Genomic DNA, 27,249 nt, shown 5'->3' with positions numbered 1-27,249 from the left:
AATTATCAAATATTCCTAAACCTATGGAAAAAAGCAAGTGATAACAGTCTCTTCCTAGCTAGTGATAGTGAGGGAGGCCTAATAAACTTTCCTGACCATTCTCTCAATAATTTTTTTAAAAATTTCTATTTGAAATTAATCCACAAAGACATGAAGTTTTTAAATTCAGTTTTCATAAGACATGGCTTTCTTGTATTCTATCTCAGTTTTTTTTATAAAAAGATAACAATCAAAACAATATAATACTCCTGTATAGATTTATGGAGTGGCCCAGAATATGAGATTTGAAGACAATATTAAAGCACATTTATAGAACATGAAATGTAGAAAGAATGACCATCTCTTTCTCCAAGGATCCAGTTCCAGAATCAGAATATGTGAGTACTTTCTATGTGCTCAGCCCAGTGTTGGGATCCATAAGGAATGTTTCAAAATAATGCATGGTTATTTTTGCTCATTAAGTAATAAAATTTGCTTAGTAAATTACTGGGGGAACATTGATCTATACCTTGATGAAAACTCCAACTAAACAAACGGGGAAAAGCATAGCAAAAAAGTACCACTTCTTTGACAGAGTGTAAATTAGGTAAAATTTAAGATAAGATCAACAAGATATTTCTCTTACAGAAAATGGAAGATAGTCACGAGGTACAAAATCTAAAATGTTATAATTTTGTTCTATTTAATGACTTCTTTACTGAGTAACCTACTAATCAAATAGATATTCTGTAAGTGGAATCATATTTAAATTAATCTATTATGTAGATGCAGGATTCTGCAAACGAAATTTCATATGGAAAAAATAATGGCTCCATATAACAACTTGAAATATATGTGTTCAGTATGGATCCTAGTCTACAATAATGGTGCTACAAACGCATTCTACGAACACATCATTCTAGGCTACTGAGATTAACTTACTGAATCCAGGTCTAAAAAAGGAAGCAATGTTGAAATCTCACCCTCTGGCCAGGACTTATGGAGAAGGAAATGTTCTCTAATATGGCATTCTCGCTGTCTATGTATTTTGCTGTGAGGTCTTTGACGATCATTTGGCCCCCTGAGGGCCAGATGTCATCTTTCTTCGCATGCTGATTCTCAATAATCATAACTTCCGAGAGTTGTCCATCCTTGGATGGTTTTCTTGATTTGGTGGACATACTTTCTTCTGTTTGCATGTCTATAAACTTAAAGACGCGGCTCACAGATCGCATCTGAAATGAAAATTACAATATTTTATTTTTATTTGTTTTAGAGCTGCAGGCAATGTCATAACTAGTTTGATGTTTCCTAAAAAATAACTTGGAGGATGTAACACTAGCCAGTCAACTTGTGGTTATTTGTCAGAAGGTTTTACCATGAACTCACAGGAAATAATTGAATAGAATTAAAAGCTTAGTCAAAGAGATTTAACTAGGACCTATATAAATGGGCTTTGGCTAGACCTGTTTATTTTCCTGATCACTTAATTCTTAGGTATGCAAGTCACACATAAATAGCCAAACTATATTCAAGAGAACAGATATGTCAAGGAGAAAACTATTTTCTACTATGAGCAGCACTGCACAATGTTGTACAACTGGTACATTATAATAAAATGTTACACCTCAAAACTAGCACAGAAGATTCTTGCTTTTCTCTTGAAGTGTCTTAATAACTCCCCACAATTCTATATGTCAGCTGGGTAGTAAGTGAACTCTTGATGCTTAGTAAATATTGAATAACCTCACAAAAGGCCTAAAAAAATTTAAGTCATTGGCATACATCTGTAGTTAAGTAATTATATTTTAATCATTTTAAAGATTAATTTCCATTGCTGAGCAAAATATGGCTGTGTGTAATGGTTATATTTGAAATTGAATATGCGTCTGCTTTATAAACTTATTCATATAACATTTAATAATGTATATATTTAATGTACATAGAAATAAAAGTTCAACTATGAGTAATTATGATTTATTGGAATTTGGAGTATAATTTTTTAAAATATATTTTTATTGATTCCAGAGAGGGCGAGGAAGAGAGAGATAGAAACATCAGTGATGAGAGAGTATCATTGATTGGCTGCCTCCTGCATGCCCCCCTACTGGGGATCAAGCCTGCAACCTGAGCATGGGCCCTTGACTGGAACTGAACCCAGGACCTTTCAGTCTGCAGTCTAATGCTCTATCCACTGAGCCAAACCAGCTAGGGCAGGAATATAATTTTTAAAATACAGATCGCATATGAAATGAAAATAACAATATGGAATATAACAATAGTACATAAAATAATGTGAATCGGCCCTTCCCAGGTCTTATTAGCTTACTAGCAGAAATTTATTGCTTTTCTTGCCTTAAAACTAATTGTTGATTCTGGCTTTACTCCATCAATAATTTATCTTCTCCTTTACAATGTTAATGTATTATTTTATTTATAGTTAAGGCTTAGCTTATTAGAAATGATGTTTTTGCCAAAAAAAAAAAAAATAGGTGGGAAGAAATGCATTTGTAGCATGTGCTTCTAGTACTTCTATTTTTCATTGTTAAAATTAACTGGGAAAAATTATCTTTAGTATGGGATGACTGGTAGATGAAGCTGAGGAATTTAGATACTAATCCTCAATGGAACATGCAAAGGTCCAGTTTAGCACACCTAATGGTCTGCCTGTTTCCACATGCCATTGATCAAGCCTGCTGTTTATGAAGTTCTTTCTTTTATCTAGTAAATCTGTGCTTCAGTTTCTTTCATTTTGGAATTACCTTCAACAATTGTTTAAGATTCAAGAACAGATTCCTTTTAAGCCAAACCCACTGTTAATGGATGTGAAATGTATTCAAAGCCCACATCCATCATAAATAACTCAAGGGGATGTCAAAAGCATATAATCACTATTGCTCCCACATGTAATATTTTAAAATTTCAAATTATGGGTGACTTTCAGGGGCTGTTAAATCCTGATTCTGTTATTTTTTAATAACTTTGAATTAAAATATACTCTTGCATTTCACTCTCATTAGTTTTCACAGAAAGCTGCTAGTCTATTTAAAGTCTGAAAGATAAATTATAATTGTAACTACTACTGAAATGGAACTGCAGGAAAAATAGTTCAAATACATTTCAAATATCTTATTAATTCTGCATAAGAACAACATCACTCTCTTGAAATGAGAAATTGAGAGAAATCTAGCTTAATTTTATAAAATATAGTTGAAACTGTTGCCATTTCTACATATCAGTGCTATGAAGAATTCCAAACTTGTCTTTGTTAAGTGCTTTAGAATGTCCAAGAAAAACACTATATAACAAAAATCCTTCATTTTAATATTTCCAAACAATCAATAAAACATTTAAGGCTTGCTATCTAAACTACTAAAAATTATGTGCAGTGTTACTTAAAAATGACACCCAAAATCACTATTTTGGTAGCACTGAATTAAGTATGTAATTTTTTGCGTAGGGATCTGTGTTTGTGCACAACAAATTACATTCTCCATTAGTGAGGCTCACCTTGAGGGTGGACCCAAAACTACTAATGCCTAATGTGGCAGGTAGGACACCCCTATCAAATTTAGAAAATGAAAATTTCAAATTCTCATCTTTCATACAGTCTGGGTGCTGACAGTGACCCCAGGACAGACTCTTACAGTTGCCCACAACATGACCTGGTTACCCTGACCTGAAAAAGAACAAGTTCATCTGAACGATGGGCACTCATCCACAGCATAGGAGCAGACGTTCATTCATGGGCTAGCACATGTTCTCACGGGAAGGAAAGGTGACAAAGGCGGACATCTGCATTATGGTCAGCTTTGCAAATGCCACCACTAATTAGATAATGTGGCCAGATATTATTATTAATTACTAACTCATGCCTGCACTTCACCTGCTCGCCAATGTACACATTCTACTTGAAGTACAAGGTATTACTTAGTATTTAATTAGTTTTTGTGGAACCTGAAACTTAAGTAATTTGAGGGGCTCTTCTTTTTAACAGAATCAGTTATGCATATATAATTAAGTATAGGGCTTTTGAAATGATAGGGCCTGTGGCTCATATTTCAGGGACTTCATGTCATGTTAAACCTACTGTGCCTATGACAATAATTTTATTCAAAGCATTCCTTGTATTTTCCCCATTTAATGCATAGCTTAAGAAAGCTTTATTAATGGTAAATGAATTCATTGTTCCACCTCACAAGCAGAAAGTAGTCTGTGTAGGGAGAATGGCAGTGTGGTGAGCAGTTAAGTAGGTAATCCAGGTTGCAATTGTACCTCTGAGCTCCTCAACCTGAAAATATACTTTGCTATTTGGATTAGAAGGAAGTTGCAACATACCAAACTATTTTTAGTTTCATCTATTTGTTTCCACTGAGCTTTTAAACCTAACTTAATCCTTTTTCTAATTTAGAATGTCTACTAACATTTTCAGGCGACATGTGAAAACGGCCGTGCCATTGTCCAGTCGGAGTTAGGTGGAAATTCAGATTTGGCAATTATCGAGAGTGACTGATAACTGGCAAACTCCCAACCTTCAGATGCTGCTTCCTGTGCGCAGAAAAGCGTTGCCAGAGGAGGAATGAGGGGTGGCTCTGTCTGGCCCGCCGACAGCAGTCACATTGCAGCCACCCCCAGTTTACGTGGGAGCATTTAGATTATGAAAAGTAAATGATGAAGCAAAAATGAGCCTCGAGCATTGAATCTTTTCTTCTTGTGAAAAGGAAAACGTGACATAATCTGTACAGATTTTTATAAAATTGGAGTTTAGCCAAAACAAGGTGGGACTTTTGCTTGAGAATCATCTGCTTAAAATTTTTGGTTTCATTATTCGGATTTACTATGCTCCAAAAAGTATCCTAGATCAATCTTTAAAACTGAGTCTCATTACCTTTATAGTAACACTTAAAGTTACTAATCTAAGCACAGGAGAACGGTCTATGGGGAGTGTGATAGTTTTAACAAAAAAGTAGCTCCATAGCCTCACCTCAAACTTGCTTTATAAGGAACATGTCAAAGTGGAAAAAGAAAATAATTCCTCGTTTTCCTTTTCACTTTTTGTTGACAAAGAGGGGCGAGAAGGTTTAAAGACCTTTTCTAGAATAAGTCATGAAGCCACATTTCTCTCCCTCACAAAAATATTCTAGTTCCTGTTATCCTTTGGTTGTTTAGAAACCCAGGCATCCAAAAGCCATGACAATAGAAAATTTATTTTATAATCCTCATGTCTGGCTAGCAATACTGCAAAGAGATTTCATAACTGGTTATTATAGGAAGATTGCCCAGAAGTAAAGGTGAAGAGAAACATCTTGAAAACTTACATTATGTGAAAAACACCACACATTTTACAAGAGAAATTTTTAGAATGTGAAGTACGTAAAAGTAGGTATTAAAATATTTTAAATCACAGCTTCTCTGGGTAGGCCCAAACTAACTGCTTTTCGCACTCATAACACACCTGAAACCCAACGCCCTATTAGAGTCATTGGTATAATCTTTAGGCTATGCACACGGACTTAAGAGAAAATGCGTATCATGAAAAAAGGCTCTGCACAAAATATATTCATGAGACTCTGGTCTAGTTTTCTGTGTCTATCACTTGTGCTCCTAGAGTAAAAAGTCAGTACCATATTCCTATGAATTATTAACATTAACAGCATAAGTGAGTTACTTATAGTATACTATAAACTAACCCTTGGTAAATTATTACCACTTGCTATCTCACAAATGATTTATATACTCTAACCTGTAGCAAAACACAGGGCAAGTTAGTGTCACTTTCTCTGACTGCAAGAAGTTTGACATAAGAGAAAGAAAATCCATTACAACTAATAACAAAATACTTGTTCTAAGTAAACATGAAGGTATCAAAAATATGCTGATGCTTATTTTCATTAATTAAGAGCTTTAGTAATCATGGTGCTAAATCATGGTAAGTGTGCCAACAGGCAAAGGAAGACTCAGATTTACCCTTTTGTCTGACATCATTCATTAAATCTACTATTCAAATTGGAGATTACTTACACTCTATCTTGTGTTTTGTTTTGTTTTTTTAAGCACATGAAAAGCCATCAGCAAGTGCTTGGTGAATGCAATTGGATGTCTGTGCTATCCACTAAAAATATTTCAAAGAAAAGCTCAAGAAGCAAGTGTAAAATGACATATCAAAATATTTTGTCACCCTCACCGGTTTGGCTCAGTGGATAGAGCGTCAGCCTGAGGACTGAAGGGCCCCAGGTTCAATTCTGGTCAAGGGCATGTACCTTGGTTGCGGGCACATCCCCAGTAGGGGGTGTGCAGGAGGCAGTTGATTGCTGTTTCTCTCTCATCCATGTTTCTAACTCTATTCCTCTCCCTTCCTCTCTGTGAAAAATCAATAAAATATATTATAAAAAATATTTTGTCACGGTTTTCACTATTTCAGTAAATAACAGGCTTTTTTAGAAAAGAAGCTTAATTTTGAAATATTGTGGCTTCCCCAAACTCTGTCATTAAGCAATTAAACATCATCCTTTATTTGTCTTGTAGATAATTTATATCTATCTATCTATCTATCTATCTACCACTAGTCAATATCTAGGATGAAAATGATTTGCTGATGGTCCATCAATTCTAAAGTAAATTCTATGCCATAGATCACAAGTCAGCAAAACTGTGGCTCAATGGCCAAATAAGCTATAACCATTTGTTCACATTTGCTTTGCCCTACAAAGGCAGAGTTGGGAAGTTAACTAGAGACCATAAAACCCACAGAGCTGAAAATAGTTACTATCTCTGACCCTTAGCAGAAATAATGTTTGCTGATCCTTTGCCATGACTCAGAAAATCGGAACTAAAATGAATATTAGAGGCCATCTAATCTAGTGATTCACAAGTCCAGATACACATTAGAATCACCTGAAACAATTTTAAAAAAATATAGACACCTGCCCCCAATGAATAAAACTGATTTACTTGGTCCTATAGGACCTTGAGTAATCTAAAATTTTATAATTCCTCATGTGCTGCCAGGTTGAGAACCTCTGATCTAATCCCTTCCTTCTGGCTATAAATGATAAAATCTAAACACAGGAAGTTAAAGTGAAGGCACAAAGCTCAACAAGTTTTCAAACTTTTTGGCACTCCAGCAACCCCTTAGGGTTCTCATAAGCTTCTCTGACTAACTCGGGACCAGAGAACATCAACTGGTTCCGAGTTCTTCAATCAGCTCTGACTATGGCAGAGGTGAACACCCGAATCATCGGACTTCCGCACTTAGGGAGAGTGGCAGATATGTGTGCTTCCTGTGAGCATCTAGAACAGGGGTGGGCAAACTTTTTGACTCGAGGGCCACAATGGGTTCTTAAACTGGACCAGAGGGCCGGAACAAAAGCATGGATGGAGTGTTTGTGTGAACTAATATAAATTCAAAGTAAACATCTACACTAATAAAAGAGGAAAATGGTAATTGGCATACGGCGATACCTTTTTCATTGGCTAATCAGGGCTATATGCAAATTAACTGCCAACTAAGATTGGCAGTTAACTGCCAACAAGATGGCGGCTAATTTGCATATGTAGGCACAATGCAGGGAGGCGAAAGGGAAAGCAGGAAGAAGCCCCCTGCCACTGATAGTGATCGGAAACCCAGGGGGGAGCTAAGAGCTGGGGGGCAGGGCAAAGGCGGCCCTGGGGCCGCCTTTGCCCTACCCCCCAGCCATGATGGGAGAATCAGGCGCCTTTGCCGCCCTGGCCAGTGATAGCAGGAAGTAGGGGTGGAGCCAGCGATGGGAGCTGGACACGGTCGAAGCTGGCAGTCCCAGGAGCTAGGGGTCCCTTGCCTGGGCCTAAAGCGAAGCCCACGATCGCGGCGCTCCCCGTTGCCACTGCAGGTCCCCGCTGCCCGGGCCGGAAGCCTAGGCCAGAGGCGTTAGGCCTGGGCAGGGGCGGAGCCTGCAACTGCGGGGAGCTGGGGGTCCCCTGCCCAGGCCTGACACCTCTGCCGGAGGCCTCAGGCCTGGTCAAGGGGCTGATCTGGTGATTGGTGATCGGAGGGTGATGAGGGTCAACTCCTCTGGCCGAGGCATCAGGCCTGGGTGGGGGGCAGAGCTGGGGATTGGGGGGATATGATGGTCCCCTTGCCCAGGCCTGAAGCCTGGGTCAGAGGCGTCAGGCTTGGGCGGGGGGTGGAGCAAGCGATCAGAGGGAGATGGGGGTCCCCTGCCCAGCCATGATTCCTGGGCCAGAGGCCTCAGGCCTGGGCGGGGGCCAGAGCCAGTGATCGGGGTTAGATGGGGGTCCCCTGTCCAAGCCTGACACCTCTGGCCGAGGCATCAGGCCTGGGCAAGGGGCCAATCAGGCGATCGGAGGGTGATGGGGGTCAACGCCTGAGGGCTCCCAGTATGTGAGAGGGGGCAGGCTGGGCTGAGGGACACTCTCCCCCCCCCCCACCCAGTGCACGAATTTCGTGCACCGGGCCCCTAGTCATTACATAAAAGGGTACGGTCTTTCTTTTTTTTTTTAGTTTTATTCATTTCAAACGGGCCGCATCCGGCCCGTGGGCCGTAATTTGCCCACGGCTGATCTAGAATAATGCCTGGGATGTGCCAATCAATGGTTGGAATCTTTCATATGAAAAGAGTTCAGAAGAGAGAAAATATCAGAGCTGATAGGAATCTTAGAAAATTCCTAACCAAACTGTTTCATCTTACAAACGAGAAAAGTGAATCTCTCAAGGGTGTTAATGACGTGTCTAAGTTCTCAAGTTTTGGGTGTAAGGCCAGAATGAAATACAGAGTAGAAAACCACTCTGCAGGATGGAACGAGAATGGTTAGATGGAAAGAAATCTTGGGATAGAGGTCATGAGAGGAAAATATACCACAATGGCTCATGAGAACGGAAAAATAAAGATATGATCAAGAGGTCATTAAAAGGAGGCAAAACGCATGCGCGCGTGCACACACACACACACACACACACACAAGATAAATGAACCCTCCTCTCAGATTCTTATAGCAGAAATTATTTTCTTTCATTTTTAAAAATATATATTTTATTGATTTTTTACAGAGAGGAAGGGAGAGGGATAGAGAGTTAGAAACATCGATGAGAGAGAAACATCGATCAGCTGCCTCCTGCGCACCTCCTACTGGGGATGTGCCCACAACCAAGGTACATGCCCTTGACCGGAATCGAACCTGGGACCTTTCAGTTCGCAGACCGACGCTCTATTCACTGAGCCAAACTGGTTAGGGCTTTCTTTCATTTTCAATCCTCACCAGAGGATGTGTCTATTGATTTTAGAGAGAGAGGGAGGGAGAGAGAGATATATCAATGTGAGAGAGACAGAGACATCAGTGTGAGAGAGAAACATCAATTGGTTGCCTCCCACACCCAGACCGGGGATCAAACTCACAAAGGTTCAGTGTATGGGATGAAACTCAAACCAACTGAGTCACCCAGCCTGGAGAGAAACTATTTTCAATACCAGATAATTAGGCATCAGAAGCAATGAAGAAAAGTCAGGTTCTCCCTTTCTCTTCCCAGCAGGTTTCTTAGTCATTTGACCTTTACTAAACCCAAAATAAACATGGGCAATAAAAGGACGAAGGAGAAACAAACATAAGTTTCTATTGACAGAAAACTCTTTTCAGATTGCATCAATCTTGCAAAAACTTTGTTGCCCCATTAACTGGAATCTAAATGTGAGCCCTACAGATGCACAATCCTCTCTGTTCATTGTTTCCTTCCTCTTGTGTTATAACGAACACACAACACAACAGCGATGGTTTACCTGCTGATGTCGTTAGAGAATTAAGGAAGCAGGATAAAATGCTCAGATCTTTTGTTTTGTTTTTTAATTTAATTTTATTGTTTAAAGCATCACAAATAGTAGTAGTTATGCTCACTATATAACAGATAGCCCTAAAAAGACATAAACTGCCAACTGCCTCATTCAAACAAAGACTGTGATTATAGGCAAGTTGTCAGTCACCAGATGGCTTGATACATCACCTTTGTAACCTTTAGGTCTTATTTATTTATTCATTCATTTATTTTTCTTTCATTCACTCATGGAGGCAGAAATCTAGATATGCATTGCCTATTTAAGATACATAATGCTTATCTAGCTAAGAATAGGAGAAAGAGAGCTTTATGGCACTAAAACTGACAGGCATCTTGTAAATCCATAGGGAATAAATCAGTACTTGACTTTGTTAATTAAGAATGCAACAAATTTAATAAAATAGCATTAGCAATAACAACTACAATCTATATAATATTTGATGTATGGAGTTAAAACAAATAAACACTTCTCTTTTCATCCCATCTACAGAATGGTATAAGATATGTAATTGATATGAATAGAGAGAACTATACACAATTTGTGCTAAAATGAAGAATTAATTGAAGTAACAGTTTTTAAAACAATGTTATCAATTGAATAATTGGAAATCCCCTAACATGGGAGTTTATAGTGGAAATTATTAAACTCTGATAAATTACAATATTTTTTAATTTCTAGGGTGATTCACAATCTATTATACTATAGTAAGTCCTCACTTAACATTGTCAATTGTGACTTTAAGCAAATGGATGTACAATGAAACCAATTTTACTATAAGCTAATTGATATAAGTAAGAATTAAGGTTCCTACAGCATCTCATTAATGCTATAACAAAATGACATTGAATGAAACAATGTTATTTGAGAACCTGCTGTATATTATTCATAAGGTGCCAAGGTTCGCATAGTTTTTTCCAACCTGCTAAATAAACCTAGACAAATTAGTAGATAGAATAGACACTCGTTCTTTTTCAATCATCTCTAGATATTCTATGTGTATTTTGAAGAAATAAGTTCTTCTGGCCAAGAACTTATGGCCTAAAATGTCAAGTCTCCTGGGAGATACCTATCACTGTGCTTTATGAACACTTGGAGGTATCAAATCATTACTTGGATGTATGTTTAGAGAGCAGGGTAGTAGTCTAAACTACAGATATGAATGTGTGATCCTTTAAGAGATGGGGTTTTTTTCCTTGTAAGGAGAACTCAGGATTTGCTCTCTTTTAAAATTTTTTTTTTTTGATTAAGGTATTGCATATGTGTCCTTATCGCCCCATTGCCCCTCCTCACTCCACCCCCAACTCATGCCCTCACCCCTCTGGTGTCTGTGTCCATTGGTTAGGCTTATATGCATGCATACAAGTCCTTTGGTTGATCTCTCCCCCTTACCCCCACCCTTCCCTGCCTTCCCTCTGAGGTTTGATGCGTATCATGAAAAAAGGCTCTGCACAAAATATATTCATGAGACTCTGGTCTGATCAATGCTTCTCTATCTCTGGATCTGTTTTTGTTCATCAGTTTATGTTGTTCATTATTTTCCCTAAATGAGTGAGATTATGTGATATTTATCTTTCTTTGACTGGCTTATTTCACTTAGCATAATGCTCTCCAGTTCCATCCATGCTGTTGTAAAACGTAAGAATTCCTCTTTTTTACCGCAGCGTAAAAGATGGGTTTTGAATTATGGAGTTAGATAACAACAGCTAGAGAGAGTGTAGATAAAAGAGGGCTAGAATATAGCTGAGGTTTAAGAAATGTGCAAAAAAACAGCAACAACAACAACCCCCCCCCCCAAAGGACCAGCAAAGAGGAGAAAGGTAGAATCAGAGAGGTAGCAGGAACACAAGGTGAAAGTGGTATCATGGAAATAAGAGAGGAAAGCATCACGAGAAGGATTTTTCCGTGGCATAAATACTGCTGCGACGTTCAGGGAGACAGGAGCATTGGCTATGGCAAGATATTGGTCATGAGTCACGGGTGTGACAGAAATGAGCTGAAATAGGTTGTAGAAAGAATGGGGAAAAGGAAATGGAGACAGGAAGTCTTTTCAAGAAGTTTGGCTGTAAATAGGTCAGTGAAATGGGGTGTAAGCTGGAGGTCAAGGGAAGGTAGTTGTAAGCTAGAGAGAAAGATCCAAACAAGAAAGGTTAATTGCATATTACTGGCCTTTATATAAGAGCAAAGACACAGAAGGAAGGTGGAGCACATGAATAGAGTTTCAACAGGGGAGTGCAACTGGTGAAGAGAAATGAGGTGCTTCTTTCTGGTTGCATCTTGTTTTTTCTTTCTATAAAGTATGTAGCAAGGTCATTGGCTGAGAGTGAAGAAAGTAGAATTATTAAAGCACCTGAGAAGAGGCAAAAAGGTAGGAAGGAATTATCTTAGGGAATAAAATAAAGAATTAATTAGGGAGATCCAAGATGGTGGTGGAATAAGTAGAATGCTACACTAACCTCCTCCCAGGACCAAAGTGAAATTACAGCTAAATTAGAACAATCATCCTGAATAACCAACTGAAGACCAGCCTGAAGACAAGGCTTAGAACCAAGGTTTTACAGAAGAAGACATGAGAATAGTAGGAAGGGCAGAGATGCACAAAAGGCTGACCCCATTCCCACAAGGGGTGGCTAACAGTCTGGAGGGATATCTCAGCTACAGGGGTTACCCCTAAAAAGCCTGGGGTCTCAACCACAAGCTGGGTTCCCTGGCTCAGAGCACCAGAGCCAGGAAGAGGCGCCACATAACATCTGGCTGTGAAAATCAGTGGGGGTTCTATCTGCCAGGGAGAGACAGGAGTTTTCTAGAGACACAGGTGTATTCTTATTGGGCCAAAACACAGAATTCCATTCACAGTCACTTACCCTGGACTCTGGTAGAGAGAGGACTAAGCCAACTAGAGTCCCAAGAGAAAAATCTGGGGTATGTGGCTCTGGGGAGAGACTCAAATACACAGAAGAAAGAAATTGAAGAAAATACAAATATGTGGAAGAATATAACAGGTTCATGGATAGGAAGAATTAACATAACTAAAATGTCCATACACCCAGAGCAATCTGTATATTCAATGCAATTAATATCAATTTATCAATGTTGTCTTTCACAGAACTAGAACAAACATTATAAAAATATATATGAAACCACAAAAGACCCCAAATAGCCACAGCAATCTTGAGAAAGAAAAACAAAGTAGAAGGAATCACACTAGCTGTAATCAAACTATGCTACAAAAACCATAGTAATCAAACCGGCATGATACTGGCATAAAACCAGAGATATAGATATAAATAGAACAGAATATTGAGCCCAGAAATGAACCCATGGCCTCATGGTCAATTAATATTTGACATGGAGACAAAAACACACAATGGACTAAAGATAGTCTATTTAATCAATAGTGCTGGGAAAATTGAACAGACACATGCAAAAAAAAAAAAAATGAAACTAGACCACCAACTGACACGATACACAAGAATAAACTCAAAATGGATTACAGACTTAAATGTTAGACTTGAAACCATAAAAATCCTAGAAGAAAACTTAGGCAGTAAAATCCTGGGTATTTCTCTTAGCAACATTATTTCTGATATATCTCCTCAGGCGAGAGAAACAAAATAAAAAATAAACAAATGGGATTACATCAAATTAAAACATTTTTTGCACAGCAAAGAAAACCATCAACAGAATAAAAAGAGAGACTACTGAATGGGAGAACATATCCCCCAATGATAAGGGGTTAATATCCAAAATTTATAAAGAACATAAAATTCAACACCAAAATAAAGAAACAATCCAATTAAAAAATTGGCAAAGGACCTGAATAGACATTCTCCAAAGAAGACATACAAATGGCCAATAGACATATGAAAAGATGCTCAATGTCATTAATCATTAAAGAAATTAAAACTGCAATGAGTTATCACCTCACATCTGTTAAAATGGCTATCATCAATAAATCAACCAACAAGTGTTGGTGAGGATGTGGACAAAAGGGTACCCTCATCAGTGCAAATACAGATTGGTGCACCCACTGTGGAAAGGAGTATGAGGTTACCTCAAAAAATTCAAAATGGAACCCTAGCTGGTTTGTCTCAGTGGATAGAGCATCAGCTTGTGGACTAAAGGGTCCCAGGTTCAATTCTGGCCAAGGGCACATGCCTGGGTTGCAGGCTCAATCCCCCCAGTAGGGAACATGCAGGAGGCAGCCAATCAATGATTCTCTCTCATCATTAATGCTTTTATCTCTCTCTCTCTCTCCCTTCTCTTTTTAAATATATATTTAAAAAAATTAAAAATGGAACTGCCTTATGACACAGTGATTCCACTTCCGGGAATATATTCAAAGAAACTTGAAACACTAATTTGAAAGAATATATGCATCCCTATGTTCCTGTGAAGCATTATTTACAATAGCCAGGATTTGGAAGCAGCCCATGTGTCCATCAGTACATGAGTGGATACAATGGAATACTACTTGGCTGTAAAAAAAGAAAGAAATCTTATGCTTTGCAACAGCATGGATGGACCTGGAAAACATTATGCTAAGTGAAATAAGCCAGTCATAAAAAGACAAGTGCCATATGCTTTTACTTATATATGGAATCTAATGAACAAAATAAATTAGCAAAATAGAAAAATACTAATATATAGAGAACAGACTGACAGCTGTCAGAGGTGAGGGGGGTGGCAGAGCTGGGTGAAAAGGTGAAGGGATTAAGAAAAAGAAAACCCTCATACAAACAGACAACAGTATGGCAATTACCAGAATGAAAGGGGTATGGGGGGAAGTAGAAGGTATAGGGGGGATAAATGGTGATGGAAGGAGACTTGACTTGGGGTGGTGAACATACAAAACAATATACAGATTATAGAATTGTATACCTGAAACCTATATAATTTAATAACCAATGTTACCCCAATAAATTCAATGAAAAAGAAAAACAGGTAATTAATTAGGAAAGAGTAATAAAAGGGTTCTTGGCCAGTTTTGAGTGCTGATATTTGAGATGTATAGCCCATCATAAATACAAAGTGGCTAGAAGTAGTGATGAGGAAGTATTATCATCCAATTACCATTACTGGTTGAAAGTTAGGCCCCGGGTTATAAGCAATGGATAAGCTATAAAAGAAAAGTCATATTGCCATTTTAATAACTTCGTAGTTCTGTTGACATTTGACTCTGTGTCCATGTCAAATGGGGAAATAAAATATTCTTTACAAATCTAAAGAGTTTTTTTCTCAGTTGCCCACCAGAAAACTAAAAGCATGCATCAAACAAAACACTTTGTTTACTGCATTTTAAACTGAGATCTGAATTCAGTTAACAAATCAGTAAGATAAAAATGAGGCCATATTGAGTTTTTACTTCAGAGGTCACAAAGTCCTTTATTGTTAAGATCATTCAAATGTGAAACTTGAGGACATAGATATCTCCCCTTGTACTCTGAACATATGCCAGGTGAAAATTAAAAAATATTAATGTACAACTTTAGCAATTGCATGGGTGAAAGCAGTATGATGGGAACTAATACCTAAATAAATGCCCACTGAGGCTCTGGAAAGACCACTGTGTGATTTGACCAGGAAATGAAAACTAACACAATCACTTTGATAATCAAACTAAAGAACATGACTTTTTAAAAAATGAGATAAAATGCAAATATTGACACTTTTTAAAAATATATATTTTATTGATTTTTTACAGAGTGGAAGGGAGAGGGATAGAGAGTTAGAAACATTGATGAGAGAGAAACATTGATCACCTGCCTCCTGCACACCCCCTACCAGGGATATGCCTGCAACCAAGGTACATGCCCTTGGCGGGAATCAAACCTGGACAGGCTGAAACTCTATCCACTGAGCCAAACCGGTTAGGGTATATTGACACTTTTTTTGTTAATATTCACCTAAGGATATTGTTTCGATTGGGTTTTTGAGAAAGTGGAAGGGAGGGAGGGAGGGGGGGAGAGGGAGAGAAAGAGACAGAGACAGAGACAGAGAGAGAAAAAATGATGTGAGAGAGACACATCGATTGGTTGCCCACAGCATGGCCTTAAAGCTAGGGATGGAACCTAAGACCCTTCAGTGCACGGGCCAACGCTCTAACCACTGAGAAATTCTGGCATGGGCCAAATACTGACACCTTTTATAGTCTGTATTAGGACATAATAGTTCTTTGCAAAATTCCTTTTAAATTAGGAGATGAGCCGAAACCGGTTTGGCTCAGTGGATAGAGCGTCGGCCTGCGGACTGAGGGGTCCCAGGTTCGATTCCGGTCAAGGGCATGTACCTGGGCTGCGGGCACATCCTCAGTGGGAGATGTGCAGGAGGCAGCTGATCGATGTTTCTCTCTCATCGATGTTTCTGGCTCTCTATCTCTCTCCCTTCCTCTCTGTAAAAAATCAATAAAATATATATTTAAAAAAAAAAAAATAAAAATAAATTAGGAGATGAAAGACACAATGTCAAAACATGGGTCGCAAAGCCCAGGATGCCATGTGAAAACCTAGAGAAGTAAAAATACCTTAAAGATACCTTAATGGAGATTGGACATACAGAATAGAACTGCAAGAACAAAGGTTTTGGCATCAATGTGTGGAAGTTGACACCTAAACCAAGACAATTAATATGGCAAAGAGAAAGGAGTTGTGAATATACAGGTTGAAGAGATATTTTAGAAAAAGAGGTGACATAATGAAAATTTTAATTATAAAGTCAAAGTTGTAGCAACTTGGAACAAAGAATTAAATAAATGCAAGCACAATATTTATTTACTCTTCTCCTGCTATTTTTCAACAGAAACATTTTAAAGTACATTTATGAGACCCAGCCCTAAAAGCATGAAAGCTAAGTGAGGAGATGAATGAGTAGCTAAAAAGAGCTGGCCAAATGAAAAAAAATAATGTTAAAGGAAAAGAGATAAACCCTACTATAAATCATGTTAAGGTTAAATTACATTTTAATGAATTATAAAAATTCTTTGGTTAAATAAAACATTAAGACTATGCTAAGTGAAATAAGTCAGTCAGAGATAAATATCACATGATCTCACTCATTTGTGGATTATAATGAACAGCATAAACCGATGAACAAAAATAGATCTAGAGAAAGAGAAGTGACAAAGAAGTATCGACCAGATGCTCAAACCTCAGAGGGAAGGCAGGGGAGGGTGGGGTTAAGGGGGAGAGATCAACCAAAGGACTTGTATGCATGCATATAAGCATAACCAATGGATACAGACACCCGGGGATGAGGGCATGAGGGGGAGAGGGGTGTGGAGGACAATGGGGGGATAAGGACACATTTGTAATATCTTAATCAATAAAGGAAAAAATAAAAATTAAAAAAATGTAAAAAAGATACATAGGCAAAAAAAAAAAAAAAAGGACATTAGAAGGTTTGGGTTGTTTTCCTTAGAGATTTTTTATAATGATATTTGTTCTGGCAGGAATTGAATATAAAAATGTCACAGCTGAATGAATGTGTGTGGTTTGAGAACAAGTGAACTGCCTCAAGAATGGGAAAAGGAACTTGGATTGCAATAAAAGTAATTCTCAACATGGGTTTCTAGACCCTCCACCAATGCAGTAATGGATGACTGGTTTTAAGTAGAGTACTCCAATAGACTAAGAAAAGTTGATGATTAAGCTATCCAGACAAACTACACTGTCTGATTGAAAATTATGTATTTGTGTGTGTTTTTTTTTTAAATAAAAATGGGAAATCTGCCTTGCTTCCTTCATCTCTCATTCTTGCAGCAACGGGACTGTGCTCCTGACACTGGGTAGCTCATAAACCTACAGCAGGCTCTGCATTCTAGGGAAATAAGACAGGAGAAACAACCAAACCAAAATATGATCTTTGCATACACCAGTCAAGGATACAAATGTGTGGTAATACAGATCAAGTAAAAAGAGAGAAGGCAATGATAAACACTTAAAGATGAGAAAGGAGCTATGACTACACACTGGGAATTTTAATACTAAGAAAAGAATATAGTAAAAAAAAAGGTAATGCTGATAAATTTGAAAACCTAAGACAGGTAAAAATTTCTTAAACACAATACCAAACATACAAAACATAAAAGGAAAGGCTAATAAATTAAAAGCTTCTTTTGATCAAAAGACACTAAAAGACCAGCCACTGACTGGGGGACCATGTTTAAAATGTATAGAACTGATAACTGATCCAGAACTCATAAGCTCCTACAAATCAATTAAGAAAAAAGCCCAGTCTATTTGAAAAATAGGAAATCAATATGAACAAACCAGGAACAGAAGCAAAAACTCAAATGGCCAATCAATATGGATTAAGCTGCCCTATCTCCTTAATAATCATTTCACATCTGATTGCCAAAAAGTAAAAAGTCTGAAAATACCAAGTGTTGTATATCCTAGGGATGGATCTATGAGAATCACTATACTCGAATGATGGGAACATAAACTGGTACAACAGATTTGAGAACAATTTAGCATCAACTAGTAAAGTTGAATGTGGCTTAATTCTATGACCCAGTGATAACACTCCCATGTATCTACCCTACAAAGAGCCTGGACAAGGAAACTGTAAGAATGCTCACTGTGGCACTAGACCTCGATTGTGGTTATCTATATGGGGGAAAGAAGAGCTATGGGTTTAGTAAGAGACACATAATGGCCTTCAATTTATCTGTAATGTTTTATGCCTTAATGTGGGGGTTGGGTACCTAGTTGTCCCTTATGTTATTTCTTACAATTGTTGGTTTGTCTGAAATTTTCATAAAAAATATTTAAAAAATAAGAATTACTTACCAAACTATCCACATCTATGCTGGAGTTTACAGCCCACTGCAGTGTACTCATGATATTCATGGCTAATGTTAGAATGATACCTATTGTTCCTTCTCCATCACCTATGAGGTAACAAAGATAGAAACAAACATTATGTTATTCCTCTCATGAACCCCTTTATTTATACATCATTTAAAGTTACATTTCAATTTTGTGCCAGTTTTCATCAACTTTCATCTAAGTTCACCATCTAACACTAGTAATAATGCCCTGAATATAGTAAGTATTCAATCAGTGTTTTAAATCAAAGAATGATTGAAGATTAGGAAAGAGTTGCCCTTTTTTCAATGCTTCAGATATTGAAGGGGCCTTTGTTGCTGGGCATATACCATGTTTATCTTTTCTACTATTACTCTGTGAGTAACAATACCTTCAAAGACTACAGTGGACAATGGGAAAAAAGCCCTGTGTCTCAATGAGCTCTTCTACAAAGAATTCAGATGCTGTTGGGAAGAAAGTGGGCTTACAGTTCCACAGGGAATTCCACAGGTCTGGCATTTGGAAAGAGAAGACTGCTATTTATGTTATAAAAAACAACTAGTTCACCCAGGAAGAATAAAACTTAAGTGTTTATAGAGTAAATAGATTTTCAGGGCTAGAGAGGACCACTAATTAAAATTCATAAATATTTAGTATTTATGGCCATAAAAATTTTCCAATACAAATGTTCTTAAATTATTATAACTTTATGTTATCAAATAAAAATTAAAAGTAAGTCTTTGTGTCTATTATGCATGATAAACTTGTCATAGTGTTGTAGTAATTGATACTATCATTATTAATTGAAAATTTTGCTTCCATAATTCCTCTAATAGAAGACAAACCAAAGACAGCAGGCATGTCTTCTTAGTACTAAACCATTTATTTTAAATAGGTCAGATTTATTTAGAATTTCAACGTATTAGCCATTCTGAAGAGTAAGATAAAATTTAATAGCAGTAACAATAATAAGCAAAGTAAGATTTATGGGTATTTATTTTTTTAAAATATATATATATATATTTTATTGCTTAAAGTATTACAAAGAGTATTACATATGTCTCCTTTTTCCCCCCGCCCTTGACAATCCCCTGGCCTCCCCTACCCCCCAGTGTCTTATGTCCATTGGTTAGGCTTATATGCATGCATACAAGTCCTTCGGTTGATCTCTTACCCTCCCCTCCTGCCCCCCAACCCTCCCTGGCCTTCCCACTGTAGTTTGACAGTCTGTTCAAGGCTGCTCTGCCTCTGTATCTATTTTTGTTCATAAGTTTATAATGGTCTTTATTATCCATAAATGAGTGAGATCATGTGGTATATTTCCTTCATTGACTGGCTTATTTCACTTAGCATAATGCTCTCCAGTTCCATCCATGCTGTTGCAAATGGTAAGAGTTCCTTCATTTTACAGCAGCATAGTATTCCATCGTGTAGATGTTCCACAGTTTTCTAATCCATTCATCTACTGATGGGCACTTAGGCTGTTTCCAGATCTTAGCTATGGTGAATTGTGCTGCTATGAACATATGGGTGCATATATCCTTTCTGATTGGTGTTTCTGTTTTCTTGGGTTATATTCCTCGAAGTGGGATCACGGGATCAAATGGGAGTTCCATTTTTAGTTTTTTGAAGAAACTCCATACTGTCTTCCATAGTGGCTACACCAGTCTGCATTCCCACCAGCAGTGCAAGAGTGCTCCTTTTTCTCCACATCCTCTCCAGCACTTGTCGTTTGTTGATTTGTTGATGATAGCCAGTCTGACAGGTGTGAGATGGTACCTCATTGTTGTTTTGATTTGCATCTCAGATGATTAGTGACCCTGAGCATGTTTTCATATGTATCTTGGCTTTCTGAATGTCCTCTTTTGAAAAGTGTCTATTTAGGTCCTTTGCCCATTTTTTGATTGGCTTGTTTATCTTCCTTTTGTTGAGTTGTATGAGTTCCCTATAAAAGTTGGAGATTAAACCCTTATCGGTGATAACATTGGCAAATATGTTCTCCCATGCAGTGGTCTTTCTTGTTATTTTGTTGATGGTCTCTTTTGCTGTGCAGAAGCTTTTTATTTTGATGTAGTCCCATTTGTTTATTTTCTCTTTAGTTTCCAATGCCATAGGAGCTGTACCGGTGAAGAAATTGCTTTGGCATATGTCTGAGATTTTGTTGCCTTTGGATTCTTCTAGTATTTTTATGGTTTCCCATCCTACATTTAAGTCCTTTATCCATTTTGAGTTTATTTTTGTGTATGGTATAAGTTGGTGGTCTAGTTTAATTTTTTTGCATGTATCTGTCCAATTTACCCAACACCATTTATTGAAGAGACTATCTTGACTCCATTGTATGTTCTTGCCTCCTTTGTCAAATATTAATTGAGCATATTGGTTCAGGTTGATTTCTGGGCTCTCTATTCTATTCCATTGATCCATATGTCTGTTCTTTTGCCAGTACCAGGCAGTTTTGAGAACAGTGGCTTTGTAATACAGCTTGATATCTGGTATTGACATCCCACCTACTTTGTTCTTTCTCAGGATTGCTGCAGCTATTCGGGGTCTTTTTTATTCCAGATAAATTTTTGGAGAGTTTGTTCTAGGTCTGTGAAATATGCCGTTGGTATTTTAATGGGAAGTGTGTTGAATTTATAGATTGCTTTGGGTAGTATGGACATTTTAATGATGTTGATTCTACCAATCCAAGAACATGGTATGTTCTTCCATCTGTTTATGTCTTCCTCTATCTCTTTTTTCAACGTCCAGTAGTTTTCTGAGTAGAGGACTTTTACCTCTTTAGTTAAGTTTATTCCTAGGTATCTTAATTTTTTTGGTGCAATGGTAAATGGGATTGTTTTTTTAGTCTCTCTTTCTGTAAGTTCACTATTGGTGTATAGAAATGCCACAGACTTCCTGGCGTTAATTTTGTATCCTGCTACATTGCCAAATTCATTTATTAAGTCTAATAGCTTTTCGATGGAGTCTTTAGGGTTTTCTATGTATAATATCATGTCATCTGCAGATAAGGACAGTTTTACTTCGTCTTTTCCAATTTGGATGCCTTTTATTTCTTCTTCTTGTCTAATTGCAATGGCTAATACTTAGAGTACTATGTCGAACAGGAGTGGTGAGAGTGGGCATGCCTGTCTTGTACCTGTTCTTAGAGGAAACGGTGTTAGTTTTTGTCCATTGAGTATGATGTTGGCTGTGGGTTTGTCATATATGGCTTTTATTATGTTGAGGTATGATCCTTCTATTCCCACCTTGCTGAGAGTTTTTATCAAAAATGGGTGTTGGATTTTGTCAAATGCTTTTTCTGCATCAATTGATATGACTATGTGGTTTTTTTTCTTTCAATTTGTTTATGTGATGTATCACGTTTATTGATTTGCGGATGTATCACGTTTATTGTACCATCCTTGCATCCCTGGGATAAATCCTTCTTGGTCATGGTGTATGATCTTTCTGATGTATTGCTGGATCCGATTTGCTAGAATTTTGTTGAGTATTTTGGCATCTATGTTCATGAGGGATATTGACCTATAATTCTCTTTCATTGTGTTTGTTGTCTCTATCTGGTTTTGGTATTAGGGTGATGCTGGCTTCATAGAATGAGCTTGGAAGTGTTCCTTCCTCTTGAATTTTTTGGAGTAGTCTGAGGAGGATATGTTTTAGTTCTTCCTTGAATGTTTGGTAAAACTCCCCTGTGAAGCCGTCTGGTCCTGGGCTTTTGTTTGCTGGGAGCTTTTTGATGACAGCTTCAATTTCTTCCATAGTTCTTGGCCTATTGAGATTTTTAGAATCTTCCGGATTGAGTTTTGGAGGATTTTATTTTTCTAGGAATATGTCCATTTTCTCCAGGTTGTTTAGTTTGTTAGAGTAGAGCTGTCCATAGTATTTTTTTTAACAATCATTTGTATTTCTGTGGGGTCTGTTGTTATTTTGCCTCTATCATTTCTGATTTTGTTTATTTGGGTCCTTTCTCTTTGCTTCTTGGTGAGCCTGGCTAGAGGTTCATCAATCTTGTTTATCCTTTCAAAGAACCAGCTCTTGGTTTCATTGATTTTATGTTTTTTTTTGTTTTTTTGTTTTGTTTTTTGGTCTCCATGTCATTTATTTCTGCTCTAATCTTTATTATCTCCTTCCTTCTGCTCACTCTGGGCTTTTCTTGTTGCTCTCTTTCTAGTTCTTTGAGATGTAGAGTTAGATGATTTACTACCATTTTTTCTTGTTTGTTGAGATAGGCCTGTAGAGCTATAAAATTCCCTCTCAGGACTGCTTTCATTGTGTCCCATAGGTTTTGGATTGTTGTGTTTTCATTGTCATTAGTTTCCAGGATGTTTTTAATTTCTTCTTTGATCTCATTGGTAACCCAATCAATATTTAATAACATGCTATTCAGCTTCCAGGTGTTTGAGTATTTTGGGTTGTTTTTACTGTAGTTTATTTCTAATATTATGCCATTGTGGTCTGAGAAGATGCTTGGCATGATTTCAATCTTCTTGAACTTGGGGAGACTTTGTTTGTGACCCAATATGTGGTCTATTTTTGAAAATGTCCCATGAACACTTGAGAAGAACATCCTGTTTCTTTCCTGATTTTTTGTCTAGAGGATTTATCCAGTGATGTCAGTGGTGTATTAAAGTCCCCTACTACGATTGTATTGTTGTCTATCTCTCCCTTGATATCTTCCAGGAGTTTTTTTTTCATGTATTTGGGTGCTCCTGCATTGGGTGCATATATGTTTATAAGGGTTATATCCTCTTTTTGTATTGATCCCTTTAGTATTATGAAGTGGCCTTCCTTATCTCTTGTTATGGCCTTCACTTTGAGTTCTATTTTGTCCGATATAAGTATTGCTACCCAAGCTTTTTTTTCATTTCCATTTGCCTGAAAGATATTTTTCCATCCCTTCACTTTCAGTCTGTGTGAGTCCCTTATTCTGAGGTGGGTCTCTTGTAGACAGCAAATATCTTCGAATGGTTTTTTATCCATTCAGCCACTTGATGTCTTTTGATTGGAGCATTTAGTCCATTTACGCTTTACGTTATTATTGAAAGATACTTGTTTTTAGCCATTTCTATTTTTTGTGCCTGTTTCCTTTCTTAGCTTTTTATTTCTTCTTTTTACACCAGTCCCTTTAGCATTTTTTTGCATTGCTGGCTTGGTGGTGATAAACTCCCTTAGCCTTTTTTTTTTTTTTTTTTTGTCTGTGAAGCTTCTTATTTCCCCTTCGATTTTGAATGATAGCCTTGCTGGATAGAGTATTCTTGGATTCATTCCTCTGCTTTGCATTGCTTTGTAAATTTCCGTCCATTCTTTTCTGGCCTGATGTGTTTCTGTTGAGAAATCATTTGATAATCTAATGGGAGATCCCTTGTATGTAACTTTCCATCTCTCTCTTGCAGCCTTTAAGATTCTCTCTTTGTCCTGAACATTTGCCGTGGTAATTATGATGTGTCTTGGTGTGGGTCTTTTTGGGTTCACCTGGCTTGGGACTCTTTGTTCTTGTGTGACTTTTTTCTTCCCCACCTCAGGGATGTTTTCTGATATTATTTCTTTCAATAGGTTTTCTAACCCTTGTTCCTCCATCTGTTGTTCTGGCACCCCTATTATTCATATGTTGTTTTGTTTCATGTTGTCCCATAACTCCCTTAGGCTCTCCTCCTGTCTTTTAATTTTTTTCTCCAATTGCAGTTAAGTTTGTGTGTGTTTTGTTTACCTGTCTTCTAATTCGCTAATTTGGTCCTCTGTTTCTCCTAGTCTTCTGTTGAAACTTTCAATGGTGTTTTTTATTGCACCTATATCACTCTTCATTTCTTTTTGGTTCTTACATAATGTATTGATTTTTTTCATCCTTTTCTTTTTGATTCTTACATAAGTTGTTGATTTTTTTCATCCGTTTCTTCTTGCTTTTTGCATAAGTTGTTGATTTTTTCCTCCATCCGGTTTATGCATTCTACGACCCTTAATCTGAATTCTTTTTCTGTCATGCTGAATGCCTCTGTTTCACTTAGCTGCTTTTCTGGCAAGTCCTCCTTTTCTTTCCTTTGGGGGTTTCTTTATCTACCCATGTTTGATCTCACCGACATATCTAGATGTTGAGTCATTCAGGGGCTGCTCCTTGGGTGGCAGTGGCTTCTTGGGCTGTGGTTGCTCCTCGGGCGGTTGTTGAAGCAGCTGCTCCTCAGTTGGCAGCAGCTCCTCTGGTGGGTGCTGTTCACAGCTGTGGTAGCTCCTCTGGCTGGTGGGGGGTGGGAGGGGGCTTCACACACAGCTGCTGTTCCTCAGACAGAGGGTGTGCTGATCACAAGGCTGCTGTTCCTTGGATGGGGGCGGGCTACACACGCAGCTGCTACTCCTTGAACTGGGGCAAACTGCTCACGTGGCTGCTGATCCTTGGATGGAGGCTGGCTGCACGCTGCTGTTGTTCCTCTGATGTGGTGGGCTGCTTGTGGGGCTATTGCTCCTAGGACTTGGACAAGTTGATTGCAAGTCTGCTGCTCCTCGGATGGGGGTGGGCTGCTTGCGAGGCTGGTGCTCTTTGGACAGGAGTGAGCTGCACGCGTGGCTTCTCCTTCTCGGACAGGGACGTGCTACTCACCCGGCTGCTGCTTGTTGGACAGGTGCAGGCTGTTGTGGCTCTGCTCCTCGGACCGGTGCATGCTGCGCAGGGCTGCTGCTCCTCGGACATGGGCGGTCTGCTCGTGTGGCTGCTGCTGCTTGGAAGAGGGGAAGATGCTTGTGTAGCTACTGCTCCTTGGACTAGTCCAGGTTGTGCGCAGCTGCTGCTCCTCAGATGGGGGCAGGCTGTGCAAGGCTGCCGCTCCTCAGACGGAGGAAGACTGCTCATGAGACTGCTGCTCCTCAGACAGGTTGGACTGCTCACATTGTTGCTCCTCCTCGGACGGGGAAGCAGGCTGCTCACACAGCTGCTGCTCCTTGGACAGGGGCAGGCCACATGAGGCTGCTGCTCTTAGGCTCGAGGCAGGCTGCTCACGGGGCTGATGCTCCCTGGACAAGAGCGTGTCACTCACGTGTCTGCTGCTCATGTGGTTGAAAAAATAATGTGAAAAGAAGTAGGAAATAAAGGAACAAACAAATAAAAGGAAAAAAAAAAGCAAAAACAAAAAAGCTAACAAAATAATAATAAAAAATAAAAATGAAAACTTGAAATGTCATTCCTTTGGCTGGCTTAAGATCCCAGTTTTCTGGAATGTCTGTGATTCTTTTGTTGTTGTTGTTGTAGTTGTTGTCATTGCTTGGACTGAAAGCCCCTCTATAGGCCAGACCCTGTTAACTCCCAGGGACTAATCAGATTATTTTAATCATCTCATTCAGGGTGGAATCTGGGTGTGGCTGTATTCCTTGCCTGGGGGCTGGAGGGAGGGTTGGGGTTATAACTTTAGGAGAAAATGGCTGCCCAGGTCCTGGGTTCAGGGGTGACTCAGCACTCAGTTTGCTGCCATTTTTCCTGGCCCCCCTTCTCTCCCCAGCCTCTCCCCAGATTCCATTCGTCTGCACCTTCTCCCACTCTTCAGCACAGGTGAGTGTCTGTATCCGAAATGTCCTATGAACATGGTTCAGTGAAAACAAACAAACAAACGCCGGCCGCAGAAACAGGGAAGGCTGAGTCTCTGTAAGGTCCTCTCTTACCGGCACTGCATGGTCTGGTCAGCGCTTCAGGCTGCCCCTTTTAGGCTCAGTCCTCCGTAATTACCGAACCCAGATCTCAAATCCCCTGGCGCCAACAGTCCCGTGGATCTCTTTTCCACAGTCAGGGGCTGTGCCTGTCCCAAGAGACATGGCTGTGTGCCGCCCGGTCTCCTTCTGACCCTCTGGGCTCTGAGGTCTTGCAAACTTTCCTGCCCAGACCCCTGGTTTTTATCTTTCCAGGGGAACTCTGCCCTTCCCGGCTGCAAACTGTCTCACCAGCTGAGTATACTTCCAGATTTATGGGTATTTATTACGGGCCAGGCACTGTACTAAGTGTTATGCACAAATTATCACATTGAATACAACAAATCTATTGGATAGATACTGTTATTATGTGCCTCCTGCTTTAGGGCTCCAAGGGCCACTCTTGTAACTCTCCAACAGGTGACCTCATTTTTATTTGAGCAGGATTCTGCTCTTACAACCAAACAATCCTTTGACGTTTGACCTTTGCTCTGAGCCTTTGTCCATTGTCACATACATATTTCAATATTTTATATAGCTCCGTATTCAGCTTCTTAAAATTAGAAGAACTCACTTATCTAAATAGATTTTTACTTTTCTTATGATGAAATATTTTGTATGTACCCAAGATCTTAAAATTCAGCACATTTGTATTTGAAAAATATGGCACTTTTACCTAACATTTCACATCTGTGGCAGTTTTTGTCATGCAAAATTCTCATTAGGATAAATTTTACCAACTGGTGGTTAAAAGAACAAAACTTACCAGGGATGAGGCTTTTGTATGGGTGTGTGTAAATACTGATGATTCTATTCTCGTATTCAGAGAGCTCTTTATTGGAGAGCTCTATTATTTTTAACTAGAGGCCTAGTAGACAAAATTCGTGCACTGGTAGGAGACCCAGCTGCTGGCCAGGTACCCCTATCCTTCCCCCCAGCCACCTGCCACTGCTGCTGGTCAGGGCCTCCCTGGGCCA

The 27,249-nt window shown here is 38.7% G+C and overlaps 1 protein-coding gene across 2 annotated transcripts in view; it reads right to left on the bottom strand.

Moving 5' to 3' along the window:
• The window catches only part of CFTR (CF transmembrane conductance regulator), a gene marked incomplete at both ends in the record, with an annotated part of 201,521 nt that overhangs the window by 33,887 nt on the left and 140,385 nt on the right, over window positions 1–27,249 (bottom strand). For both annotated transcript variants that reach the window (XM_081102067.1, XM_081102066.1), the window contains 2 exons: window positions 963–1,214; window positions 18,590–18,690. In XM_081102067.1, the coding sequence (XP_080958193.1) occupies window positions 963–1,214; window positions 18,590–18,690 (353 nt within the window). The remainder of the gene's footprint in view (window positions 1–962; window positions 1,215–18,589; window positions 18,691–27,249) is intronic.

This window comes from Myotis nattereri (genome assembly GCF_964212035.1).
Source record: "Myotis nattereri genome assembly, chromosome: 11".
Lineage (NCBI taxonomy): Eukaryota > Metazoa > Chordata > Mammalia > Chiroptera > Vespertilionidae > Myotis > Myotis nattereri.
The sequence above is the reverse complement of the archived record's forward strand: the minus strand, read 5'-3'. Positions and strand labels throughout refer to the sequence as shown.